The sequence below is a fragment of the Indicator indicator genome, chromosome 21 (genome assembly GCF_027791375.1).
Source record: "Indicator indicator isolate 239-I01 chromosome 21, UM_Iind_1.1, whole genome shotgun sequence".
In the NCBI taxonomy this organism is placed as follows: Eukaryota; Metazoa; Chordata; class Aves; order Piciformes; family Indicatoridae; genus Indicator; species Indicator indicator.
Genome location: NC_072030.1, coordinates 16,668,062 through 16,681,078, shown reverse-complemented (window position 1 = coordinate 16,681,078; position 13,017 = coordinate 16,668,062). Strand labels below are relative to the sequence as shown.

The 13,017-nt window shown below is 42.4% G+C and overlaps 1 protein-coding gene across 4 annotated transcripts in view; it reads left to right on the top strand.

Annotated features, from left to right (window-relative positions):
- The window catches only part of NAV2 (neuron navigator 2), a 334,773-nt gene that overhangs the window by 309,074 nt on the left and 12,682 nt on the right, over nucleotides 1-13,017 (top strand). For 2 of the 4 annotated variants that reach the window (XM_054390532.1, XM_054390530.1), the window contains 8 exons: nucleotides 2,520-2,572; nucleotides 3,297-3,320; nucleotides 3,442-3,516; nucleotides 7,446-7,529; nucleotides 8,108-8,219; nucleotides 8,845-8,994; nucleotides 10,038-10,042; nucleotides 12,030-12,202. In XM_054390532.1, the coding sequence (XP_054246507.1) occupies nucleotides 2,520-2,572; nucleotides 3,297-3,320; nucleotides 3,442-3,516; nucleotides 7,446-7,529; nucleotides 8,108-8,219; nucleotides 8,845-8,994; nucleotides 10,038-10,042; nucleotides 12,030-12,202 (676 nt within the window). The remainder of the gene's footprint in view (nucleotides 1-2,519; nucleotides 2,573-3,296; nucleotides 3,321-3,441; nucleotides 3,517-7,445; nucleotides 7,530-8,107; nucleotides 8,220-8,844; nucleotides 8,995-10,037; nucleotides 10,043-12,029; nucleotides 12,203-13,017) is intronic. The other 2 variants (XM_054390533.1, XM_054390531.1) reach the window with 1 other exon arrangement.

Genomic DNA, 13,017 nt, shown 5'->3' with positions numbered 1-13,017 from the left:
GTATCTTTGTCTTGAGGTTAAAGGTCTTCTGTCCCTTCCCTGGCTGTGCAGAAGGCAGGGATAGGTGGCTTATGAGCTCCTGCTTATTTCTCAGGGAATCAGAAGCTGTGAGCAAGTGGTTCTAAATATGGCTTACATATCATCCTGTGCTTTCAAACCTGGGGATCTAATTCACCTTCACACAATGAGAGGATTGAAAAGTATGAACACATCATCCACCTTCACCTTGAGAAAGAGGATCAAAAAGTATGATAGAAATTAAATGTGTGGTTCATGAACAAACTGACTTTACACAATCAGCCAGTGTCCATGAAGCATAAATACAGGTCTTTAGAAAGTAGTTTGGTAAGCTTTATTTATTAACATGTAAGATTACAAGACATTTTATTCTTATTAACTTCAGCAGGACCAGGATTTATTCTTGAAGCCTTTTTTCCTTTTGGCTCCCTGGTGTGAACCACACAGTCGTGTTGTCTCATAGCACAGCATGTAGGTCACAAAGTTAGTCACCCTTACAGAACAGAAATCTTTAGATAGGAAAGGTTTCTCAGGCCTGGAGAGATGCCAGCAGGAACAGCCTCCAAACCATCCAGAACTTCAGGAATAAAACCTGAAGTGGGCTCTTGGCTCTCCAGTTTCCTTGCCTGCTCCACCCTGACATTTCAACTTGCTGAAGAGGAAGGAATTAAAATGAATTATCATTAGGGTATAAATTGTAATTCCCTTTTGTACTACTGACTGCAGCGCCTGTTGCTCTTTCTGCTCTTTGGACAGTTGATCACAGCTAGACTGTTCCTTCTCTAACATTCAGAATGATAAATGCTTGCATAAGCTCCTAGAGTGCTTTGAAAGAACAGCTCCAAACCACTCGGGGTTCGTAGCCTGCGTGCAGATGCACGTTAGCTGCAGAAAACAGGAATCACATCAAGAGCATAACTGCCTTCGGGCTCCTAATTAAATAGCCTTAAAGTAGCCATCTGCAGATACTTTAAAAAGCAATTGCACAAAAAATATTAACTCCTTCGTTGTCCCTGAAAATAGAGATCTCAAAGTATATTCACACTGAACCAATTCATAGATTCACAGAAAGGTTTGGGTTGGAAGGAGCATTAGAGGTCATCTGCTCCAACACCCCTGCCATGGGCAGGGACACCTACCACTAGACCAGGCTGCTCAAGGCCTCCTTTACTTAATGTCACAGGAGTGTGGAGGCACTCCAGGAACTGACTTGATTGAGCAGCATGTCTAAAACAACTGCAAAGAATTCTGTTTCTAAACACAAGAAGAGTTTTATGTGCTGGTGTCAGTGGGTCCAGAAGCAACCGAGCAAGTTAATGGTAGAGAGGTCACAACAGCTATAAAAAAATAATGGTCTGCTTGCAGTTTCCATCTCAGGAATTTCCATCCCTGCTGATTCCCAGAAGATGCAAAGGTGTACCTGGGGAAGAATCACTGGCTAGCTGCCTCCTCCTTGCATTCTTTTCCCTAAACATGGGCTGTGGTTGCAGGCAGAGATGGAGCAGACGATTAGACAGACCCTGAGTCTGACTCACACCACTTATTTTTGTGTCCTTCAGGCAGTGCAGTCCTTAACAGCCAGCTGTAATGATCATTTTAATTGAAAATATGATTAACCAGAAAAAGCAAATGGCTGTGAGTTTTGTTGGGTTTGTTGTTGGGGAGTTTTATTTATTTATTTTATTTTAACTTTCTTGTGGGCTTTTTAAATTGTCTCAAAACTCCTACAGAAGCCAACTTAGGCTTTGTTTACCTCTCTTTCCAGCCTTGCCTTAGGATATAAGGTCAATGGGAAAGCAGAGCCCATTTATTATGAGTGTAGGAGAATTGCAGTAGGTAATTAGAGCAAAATGACTGCTTTTTTACACTGGAAATTTCAGATGAAAGAAAAAAGCAGTTTAACACAATCTCGTATGTGTGAAGTTACCTGAAGTTTGAGTGGAAGTTTCAGTTCAATGCATTTGGCTTCTAAAAATAAAAATAAAGGTATTTTTTCATGTTTCAGCAGCAGAAAGATAAGCTTCAGTAGATGATCTCCGAGGTCCCTCCCAACCTGAGCCATTCTAGGATTCTGTACTTCTATGATTCATTTTTGGAACCTCTCCTTCAGTTAATATACTGCTGTATAAGCCCTTTTGCAAGTCTCACCTAAACTGTGCAGAGAATTAACTTACTGCTGTACAAATCTCTCTTGAAACTCCTATTTTTAATCTTCTTGACCACACCTCATCCCCCTCCCCCTCCCAAAAAAAAACCCTTAATATGATGAAATTGTTAAAACAGCTTTACCAAATCAGCACTTATGGATTGTATTACCTGGCCATGCATCCTTCAAAGGGTGTGTTATTGGTGCAGTAATCTAATTTAAAGTTCATGATGGATGATGAAACTTGAGAAAGTATTTCTTCAGTAGGCTGGTAGCAGGCAGTGGATGATCTGTGATGACTCCACTGTGTGGTCACTGTATGGGTATGAATTGTGGTTTATTTTCTTTCCTTTAGTGCATGGTTCTTCCCTCTCTTTGGTGTCCAGTACCTCATCTATTTATTCAACGGTGAGTATAATGAAATGAGCCATTTGTGTTTGCTTTTATTGTGCTAATTAGTTTTGCCATTCAAAGAGGATGATGAAAAGCACTTTTTCATTTGATTGTGTTCTGAAAGTTAGGAAAGAAATGTTTCTGCTCATAGAGATGTCTGTGGGTATTTAGCAGCATCCTCATTAAACAGTGACCTTCGTGGCCTAGAAGCAGCAATTTATTTTTGAGTCAGTGTTTTACAACTATGCTGAATAAGTTTTGCTACAAAGGGCTTCAGTAGATCTGAGGAGGTTTGAACTTCATTGCCTTCAGCACCCCAAAATTTGCTGAGTAGAGCACCCCAAAATTTGCTGAGTAGAGCACCCCAAAATTTGCTGAGTAGAGTTATTCCAGCCTTGTATTCATGATCTGGTACTAAATAAGTTGAAGTTTTTTAATGCACAGATTTTATTCATCCTGTAGATGCCATTTGGTCACTGTCCCAGTAATACTTGCTCCAAAAGTAGGTTCTCTGATTCCGGAGTTTGAAAATCCAGGAACTTTTTAATTGTGTTTTCTTAAAGAGCAAATAAACCAGGAGAGTATCTTAGATTGAATATGGATATGAGAATGCCAAGTAAGGAATTCACCTTAGAGTTGGTGAACTGAAAGAAAGAAAGAAATTGAAAGCTACTCTAAATTTGGGCAGCTGGTTGTGTTGTAATACCCTCACTTATTTTCCTCTGGTTTTATTTTGTAGCCTGAAGAGAAGTGCCAGTCAGAGGTAAGAGCACATAGTGCTTGACAAGCATAAATGTTGCGTGAAGACACTCTGCATTTTGTGTCTTGCTGTTTTCTTTCTCCACGTGGTGCTGCAGTAAAAAGTGCTCTCTTAAAACATACAGATCCGCAAGCTGCGAAGAGAGCTGGATGCGTCCCAAGAAAAAGTGTCAGCTCTGACAACTCAGTTGACTGCCAATGTGAGTACAGCCCTGAGCCCAAACACTAGCAGGGAATGCTTTGAATGCACCAGCTACCACCCCAGGTTGTCTAAGTGGCCAAAAGGTTTCATGTGTATAATATTTGGTTCATGTTACCTGTGAGTTTTAGAGAATAACTGCGTGCATGTGGGAGCCTTCCAAAAATAACAGCCTCTGCCCTACTGAATTGTCTCATGTCTTTCTTTAAATACTGAGTTAGAATAGTCATTTGGTGGCTTTATATAGATGTAAACTTTTATCTATATCATAGAATCAGTCAGGGTTGGAAGGGACCACAAGGATCATCTAGTTCCAACCCCCCTGCCATGGGCAGGAACACCTCACACTAGAAGTAAATCACATACATAAGGTCCAGGGGGACTTGAGAGCTGCCTTCTGATACCTGAAAGGATCCTACAGAAAGGCTGCAGAGGAACTTTTCATGAGGGTGTCTAGAGACAGGACAAGGGGGGGAATGGTTTGAAGCTGAGGCAGAGTAGGGTTAGACTGGAGCTGTGGAAGTTCTTCATTACAAGGATGGTGAGGCTCTGGAACAGGCTGGCCAGGGAGGTTGTAGATGCTTCCTCCCAGGGGGTGTTGAAAGCCAGGCTGGATGAGGCCTTGAGCAGCTGAGTCTAGTTGAGAGGTGTCCCTGCCCATGGCCCTTCTAGGGTCCCTTCCAACCTAAGCCATTCTCTGATTTTAAACCATCTTCAAATCTTGAAGAAAGTCACTGAAGACAAGGGTCTTCTTTTATAAATAGTGCCTTGCTTTGGTATTTGGGTGGGATCAGATGCAGATGAAGGTTATCACTGGCAGGAACAAAACTTGGTGGCAAAGTGGAGTGGAATGCATTGCATTTTGCTGTTGCATAAAGGTGTGTTCTGATGGCATGACAAGTAAGAGGGCCATTAAGGGCTCTGAGAACTAGTTGAAAGTTGTGCCCCAAGAGTGGACATACCTCATTTTTAACCATACCTCTGCTAGTTTCCTCTGGGGAATTTGGTGAATATGTAATATAAGACACTTGGGGAAAAAAAATATATTGGGAAGCCAGGAGGTGAATGACCCTGAGCAAGTTTATTTGTATGTTCTGGTGCTGTAGCCACAGATAGCAGAAATCTGCAAAACAGAAGCTTGCTGGAAAAATAAGCAACTGTAGAGTAAATAAGCTACAGATGAATAGTCATCAGATGGGATCATAGTGACATCCTAATTTGTGGAATGAATAAACATCAGGACACACTACTGAAGAGGACGTTCCTGTCCATCAACTCTTTGAGTGGGTGGAACACAAAACTTGGCACAGCACAGGGTAGCTTTCATCTGAGCAGTAACACCTATCACAGGAAGAATTCAAGGGGAAATCTGAGGTATTCACTGCAGGCATTGCAGTGTTTCATCCAGCCTCCAAAATGGAAGAGGGAGACCAAGAACAGAGTTAATAGGGAAGACAAATAAAAGGGCTTTGACTGCATTTAACAAGTCACTCACTTTCCCAAGAGGAAAATAAAAAATGTTAAAATGTTCCAGTAATTAGGTCTGATGTTTGCTGTTCACATACAAAGGGGACTCAATACATGAGTTGGTTTTCATCCAAAATTCTCCTGTATGGACGCTGCAGTTTCTGATGCTTCTCAGGCCATCAGGAGAAAGAACCTGAAGAGGATTAGCTCCGACTAGGAGTGAAGATAAATCTCTTCCATAGCTTGCTGAACAGTTCCCAGATAGGAATGAGTTCAAGATGCCTGATCCGGTTTTGAAAGTGCATCTTTTTCTTACAGTTCAAGTCAAAGCATTAAGGGTTTTTGTCCCTTTATTAATCCATCTGCTCCCATTTATTTTTTTTCCTTTTGCAAAGCATTGCTGGGGGTTCCTGAGTATCAGTTTTGTTGTTCCCTGCTCTTCCTCCCCAACAGAAGCCTTGCAGTCTGTGTCTCTAAAGTAAATATTTAGATTTTCATGCATGTGTGGTGTGAGGGTTTAAATTACTTTCTGCTATTTTCTCACAGTCTCAGCTCTGCTTATTTTCATGGAGGCTGGTGGGAATGAGAGGTGCACATCCCAGTGTTATTGTACTGCTCAAGTTTGTTTTCACTGCAAATGTGAGAACAGTTATTTGGGATAAGTCAGCTGTGTGCTGCTGCTGAATAAGTCTGAAATGGCTCTTTGAAAGGTTTTGCTATTCTGTATATATTTAAATGAGAGACTGTCCATTTCTGCTTGGAAAGGCTTCACACAAGTTTACTTTGTGTGTATGGAATTATTCTTACTAGGGAAATAAAATATTCTTTTCTATGGTTAGTGTAAATTGTTAGGGCTAATGAGACAAGTATATGTTGAGCTATGCCTGTGTTCAGTTGTTTGTGCACATCCTTGCAGAGGTGTACCTCTGAAACAGGGCCATGTCATGGCACTAGAAACACAGTTCCCTTTTATCAGGTTCCTTTCCATCTTCTCAGTTAGCTTTTACTTCTCAGTCATTTTGAGTTCCTAGCTGAAGTCCTTAATACAATTGATACTGGGTCCTTCATGAGAAAAGAAAAAAGGGCAACCGATTAAGCACCACAAAGTTTTGGATGGTATTTAGCTCACGGACCTTGGCTGCAAGCAAGATGCACTCAGATGTTGAAGTCTTTGAGTTAGATGTGGGTCTGCCAGCTAACAAAGTGTCTGACAGACTGGTGGCAATGCTGCAGTAGTCCTGTCTCCATCCATATCATAGAATCTTAGGGTTGGAAGGGACCTCTAAAGGTCATCCAAGTCCAACCCCTGTGCAGTAAGCAGGGACATCCTTGACTTGATCGGGTCACCCAGAGCCCTGCTGAGCCTCACCTTGAATATCTCCAGGGATGGGGCCTCAGCCACCTCTCTGGCCAACCTGTTCCAGTGCTCAACCACCCTCATTGTAAAGAACCTGTTCCTAACATCCAATCTAAATCTCCTCTGCTCTCATTTCAACCATTGCCCCTTGTCCTATTGCTGCAGGTCTCTGCAAACAGTCCCTCTGCAACCTTCTTGCAGGCCCCCTTCAGGTACTGGAAGGCTGCTATTAGGTCTCCCCTAAAAAAGCCTCAGTTACTTCATCTGTGAGGTATTTGAAAAAAAAAAATTAATGTAGTGTTACCTCTGTTTCAACAAAGTGGCAAAATGTGCCCTCCTTGGGTCACAAAATCCAAGCAGCTCTAAACAACAGGGGAAAGGACTTCATTTGAGATACATCTCTTCAAAGGATCTTAACTCTTCAGGACCCAGGTGGTTCTTGATATATCTGGGTGCAGGACTGCTCATTTTGCCAAATAAATGAGAATCCAAGGCAAAAAAAAAAAAAAAATCCAGCTTTGCTACTCTGTGAGAGTATGTCTGAGATAACTGTCCTGGCTATTGAAAACATGGTGTCAAAGAAGTGGATGTAGCAGCTGACTTTGGAGCCACCTCCAGGAAACGTGCTGATGTGCCAGGTCACAGCATTACTCCTACCCCTGTGCTTCCCAATGCATTTGGTAGCAGCTGCTGCTGAGCAGGGTATGGTTTACCGCCTAAAACTGCTTCTTTTCATCCAATCAGTCAGGGTTGGAAGGGACCACAAGGATCATCTAGTTCCAACCCCCATGCCATGTGCATGCTTTTCATAGCATGCTGCTGGTGGTAGTTGTAGAGCAAAGGGCTGTTGTTTTCCAGAAGGTTGAACTTGCTTTGTTAGCTTGGGCATTTCTAGCTCTCTACAATTAAATTCTTCCTGGTTTGCTTGCAAGCATTTCCACAATGTACACTTTGCTCCTGTGAGCTTTTCTGATCAGTGTTGTTTCCTCCTTATCACTTCCACAGCAAACAGTGCAGTGCAGGAGGTGATCCCATTTCAGTACCTGCAGGAGCACTTGTGTTTGGGGGGGAGAGGACAAACCACTTCTGTATGGTTTAACTTTCAGGCTCACCTGGTGGCAGCGTTTGAGCAGAGCCTGGGGAACATGACGATCAGACTGCAGAGCCTGACAATGACAGCAGAACAAAAGGCAAGCTTGGAAGATGTTGGGGGATGTGTAGACTTCTGTTTCCAGCAGCGTTGCTCGTGGTTCTGTAGTTGTGGAGGGGAAAAAGCCCACATACACCATTTTGCCTTAGTTTCCTCTGTGGTGATGGAGTGAAATGTCATTAAAATTTTGCATGAAATACTTCTTTTCTGCACTGGGATGTGGCAGCTGCTCAGGTTAGTCCTGTGAATTGTTGCTTTGGAGACAAACCTTCAGTATTGCATAGTTTTGTAGTAAATGTCTTCCCAATGCATGTTCAGGAGAAACAGCAAGAAAAATCCTGGCAAGACAGGCACCTTTAGGGGTTGGCACACTGTCTTGAGTGTCCATGGTTTGTGTGTCACAGAGCATGTGCCTTGGTTTGTGTCAGAATAACCAAGTGTTTGGCAGCCTGGTGCTTCCCCAGGTATACCAAACTTCATTTTCATCTTCTTGGATGTACATATTCCATAAATTCTCTGTCAGCCATCAGTACTCATATTGAAATGTGTGGCTTCTTTGGATCAGTTAGATACCATCTGTGTCTTCCAGTGTATCACTGGGGGGGTTTCTTATTCAAGGACTCAGAACTGAACGAGTTAAGGAAGACAATTGAACTCTTGAAGAAACAAAATGCTGCTGCCCAGGCTGCCATCAATGGAGTCATCAACACACCTGAGCTCAACTGCAAAGGTGAGAAGCAAGCACCACATTTAGCAACTGTGCAGTGCTGTGGGACTTTAGTCCTCTTGGTAATATCTGATGTAACCATCAGAGATCAGCTTTGTCTCATGACCATGCTCTAGTTACTTGTTTGCTGTCACATGGGGATTTGAAATGAGTATGTGTGTAAATAGTGCATTCAGTTCTGCAGAGGTAAATGGATGTTTTAGACACCTGAGAAGCTGCTTTAACAAAGCTTTTCCACCTTCTAGTGGGAGGTCACTGAGTTTACTGTAAGCATTTAATAATTCACCCAATCTAGGCTTGCTGATGTGAAACAGCAGGGAGCAGAGATCCCCATTTCAGAGCTGTCAAGCACTAGGCTTTGTTTGCTTTCCAGCCTTGTCACACTTCTCACACTTACCCCAGTAATTTACACTGGGGCAAAGTGCTGAAGGAAAAGGGTCAAAGGGTCTGGTCTGGGTTGAAGAATCTGGGTTTGAGACTTGAATCTCTTCATGACAGACAAGGATTAGCGTTGGAGTAAGTGACTGTCAAAGTGCCTGTTTCCCTAAATGTCTCTTCAGGGTTGGATGATTAGTAGCAAATATCCCATTTCTTACACAACCTTGAGACCATCTCTATTCATATTCAGGACCTGGAGCTCCTCAGCCCCCAGACCTGCGGATCCGAAGGCAGCACTCTTCAGACAGTGTCTCCAGTATTAACAGTGCCACCAGCCACTCCAGTGTGGGGAGCAACATCGAGAGTGATTCCAAGAAAAAGAAGAGGAAGAACTGGGTGAGTGCAGCTGACCAAATTGGGTGAGGTTTACATCAAATTGTCAGAACACGCAGGGTGAAATCCAGCTGCTCGGCTCCTCCTTCCTCCCCTCCTGCAGCAGGGCAGCACAAGGCTTGTGCACTCTTTAAAGCCTGTGTAAACTCTCCTTTGAAGGCTTAATTGAGTCCTAAGTGATGTGTATGCTTGTGTTGACTCTGCCTCAGACTGAATTTTGGCTTAACAGCCAAAAGGCCAGTCTTAAATTAGAAATAGCTGTCAAAGATCACTTCTGGCTACAAGTAATATGGTGTCCACCCCCTTAGGGCAAACTCGACCTCTGCCATTAAACAAATCCACAGTGAGAGATCATTCTGACTTTTTTTTTTTCTTTTCCTTCTCTTTGGCTCAAAGGGCTGTAAGTGAACATGTTAAACACTTTAAGAACTCTTTTTTTGAACATGACTCTGGACTTCTACAACACCAAGAAAAAAAAAAAAAGCCAGTCTTAAAAATATTATTGCAATGGATGTTTATTTTGCAAGGGTTTGCAATACTTACTTCTGATTTTCCATTTTTCCTTCTTTGCTCATCATGTTCTGTGTACAAGGTACCCTGTACTGGAGGAAAGGTACAATATATTAAACACCATTTTGAATTAGACCATAACTGCCTTAGTGACTTAGTCTGATTGTAGTTTGGACTAAAGTCCCTAGATCCTCTATTCTAGCCAGTGAATCCTTCCCACTGAATTTAAATCACCCTGGATCTTTTGGGTGTACAGGTAAATCTGTGTAGCTACAAAATGTGGTTTGAGCAGTTGAAAGCTTGGGTTGTATTTGCACAATATCCTCTCAGAAATGTTTAGCAAACTCCTGAACTCTGCAAGAAACAGCTTCCCAAGCAGGTTCTTGGTTTTATTTCTCTCTTATCCCAGTGGTTTCATTTGGAGGTCTTGCCAGCTCCTTTACAACAGCAGTATTTCCAATCTGCCCCTTCAATAATTGGTTGAATGGAAACAAGATCACCTCCAAATCCTCCTTGTGCTGGGTTCTACATTACTTGTAGATGAAGTGAACTGCTGGAATTTGAAATTGCACAGCACCATTGATTTGTGACACAAACCTTTTGTAAGACTTAGTGAAAATAAACACTTCACATTTTTGCTTTAGCTTCTACTCTTTGCTGTTGTAACCCAGTAGATGTTATCCTGCAGCAGCCTACACTTCTCAGTCATCAGATGACTGTTTTTAAAGAAGGTTCAAGAAACATCTTGTTATAAAGAGAAATAAATAAGGTTTTCATGAAGCACAAGAAAGGGAACAGTATTTTTTTTATCATGGTGTTAAAAGTTGGGTGCATCGTTGCTGTAAAATGAAGACTGGGGAAATACAGAAATTAAGTCTGATTCACACATTGTTTATTCTACAAATACTGAGGAAGTTCTCAGCCAAAATCTTCTTGTTACGTATAGAAACAATGCAGCTGTCTGTTTGGAGTCCAAACACCAGACCTTCAGATTTCTCACCCTTGGAGTCTTTGTCTAGTTTAAAAATCATAGAATCATAGAATTGTTAGGGTTGGAAGGGACCTCAAGGATCATCCAGTTCCAACCCCCCTGGCGTGAGCAGGGCCACCTTCCACTAGATCAGGTTGCCCAGAGCCACATCCAGCCTGGGCTGAAAAACTTCCAGGGATGAAGCTTCCACCACCTCCCTGGGCAACCTGTTCCAGTGTCTTACCACTCTCATGGGGAAGAATTTCTTCCTAACATCCAATCTGAATCTCCCCATTTCTACTTTTTGCTCCATTCCCCCCAGTCCTATCACTCCCTGACACCCTTAAAAGTCCCTCCCCAGCTTTCTTGTAGCCCTCTTCAGATACTGGAAGTCCACAAGAAGGTCTCCTCAGAGCCTTCTCTTCTGTAGACTGAACAGCCCCAACTCTCTCAGTCTGTCTTCATAGGAGAGGAGCTCCAGCCCTCTGATCATCCTCATGGCCCTTCTCTGGACATGTTCCAGCACCTCCAGATTCTTTTCAGCTCATATTAAGCTGAACACAGCTTGTGATAGCATTAAACGCAGTATCCCGAGTTGTAAGGAGCCCATGAGGATCATCAAGTCCAAACCCTGATTCCACAAAGGGCAACCTGAAAGTTTAACCCCACATCTCAAAGTGCTTCTTGAACACCAAGTGCTGAACTGTAACTTCAGTTTAGTCACAGGAACATTCGTTCTATTTGTAGTTTGGAAAATGGCAGTCATGTTAAAACAGTCTTTATTTATGTTGCAGGTGGGCTGAGATGATTCAGTCCTTTCACCTGATCAAATATCTGTTCCTGCAAGGAAAAGCACAATATTAACTTGGCTGTTAGCCAAAACATTCTGTCTGAGCTAGGGAGAAAATATCATTTCCCTAGTTAGGAGATTCAGGTCTGGTATCTCCCCAGAGTGATGCAAAAGATGACCGTGTGTAGTTTGAAACACCTGGCTTTGGTTCCAGTTTTAAAGTAACTGCAGGTCATTGGTGATGTTTGTCTTAGAAATCCAAAGCTGTCCTTATCACTGGCTTTACCTGTTAAAACATGTCTTTTTTCCTTCCCCTGCTTCCTTTTGCTTGTGCTTCTTCCGGCAGGTCAATGAGGTAAGGAAGACCTACTTTAAACTATGAGCTACAAAGCTAACCCAACCCATTCACACCACTAACCAGTCCAGCATCATTAACCTTGGCTGAGCCACCTCACTTTAGAGCTGCAAGTTGCTACGACCTGACTGTAAAGCTTGTTGCACTGAACAGAATGTGCTATGAGAGAGTTCCCTTACAAGCAGGAAGCACTGATGCTCAGTTCCATTGACATTATTAATCTTAGAAAATAGTTAAGGAAAAAAAGCTTTTGACAGTCTTTTTTTTTTTTTCCCCCCATATTAAAATGGATGCGAGTATGGCTGTTATCATATGGAGTATCTGCATGTTAGAGTCTTTACTCTGGTTTTCTTTTTTGCCTGGGTTCCTTCTTAATGATGTGCCTACTGATTTTTTTTTTTTTTTTTTTTATTCCAGCTACGCAGCTCCTTCAAGCAAGCTTTTGGTAAAAAGAAATCTCCCAAGTCAGCATCTTCTCATTCAGATATTGAGGAGATGACTGATTCTTCCTTGCCTTCTTCACCAAAGCTACCACACCATAACTCCACTGTTTCAACACCATTGCTGAGAGCTTCCCATTCCAATTCTCTGTAAGTGATTTCTGGATTTTAAAAGAGAAAATAGAAAGGAAGGCATCTTGCTGCATTGGTAGGGGAAAGGGGAAATATGCTATGGAGAGGAGAGATCCAGCATTTTCCGTGCTACAGGACATCTCTGAGCCATTTTACAGCAACAAGTAGAGGCAAAATAAACCCTGCACTGTCCAGTCCCTGTGGTAGCCAAGCTTGGAAGTTTTGCCCATCGCTTGTTTTCACATGAAGAGACAAAAACAATAGCAATAGTTTCCAGATGGTTAATAGCAATGCAATGTTGGTAGCAGACGAAAATCTCCCATGAATTCTGTTGGGTTTTTTTTGGTTGTTTTTTTTTTTTAAAGCTTCTCCATCTCTGGAGCCTCACTCAGTGAGTTTCTGGTGACTACAGCAAATTGTGCTTTAGAAAGCTAAGGCCAGAAAATTGTCATGTGGTGATCCAGTCTATCGTCAGTCAAGAGGCTGTGTGCATACATCTCGGCTTGATGTGAAAGCCAGAAGGTTAAACTTGAGGAAAGAGTAAATCTGGGAACGGGGGGAAAGCTGGAGCACCAGGGCAACTTGTGTGTTTTGGCTTTTTTGGTGGGGAAGACATCTCTCATTAACCTGGGATTTAGGGAGAGATGTTTTAAATGAAGTCTGCTTCAAAGCGTGCAACTGTGCAGTTGATCTCTCTATAGATACACTTACAAATGTGCTGAAATGCTACTCACCCACAATCTTTTTTTTTTTTGGTGGGAGGAGGGAATAAAAATGCCACCAGCTTTAAAGTGAGGAGGAATTTATCACGCTTGAATAGGTGTAGAGTTCCA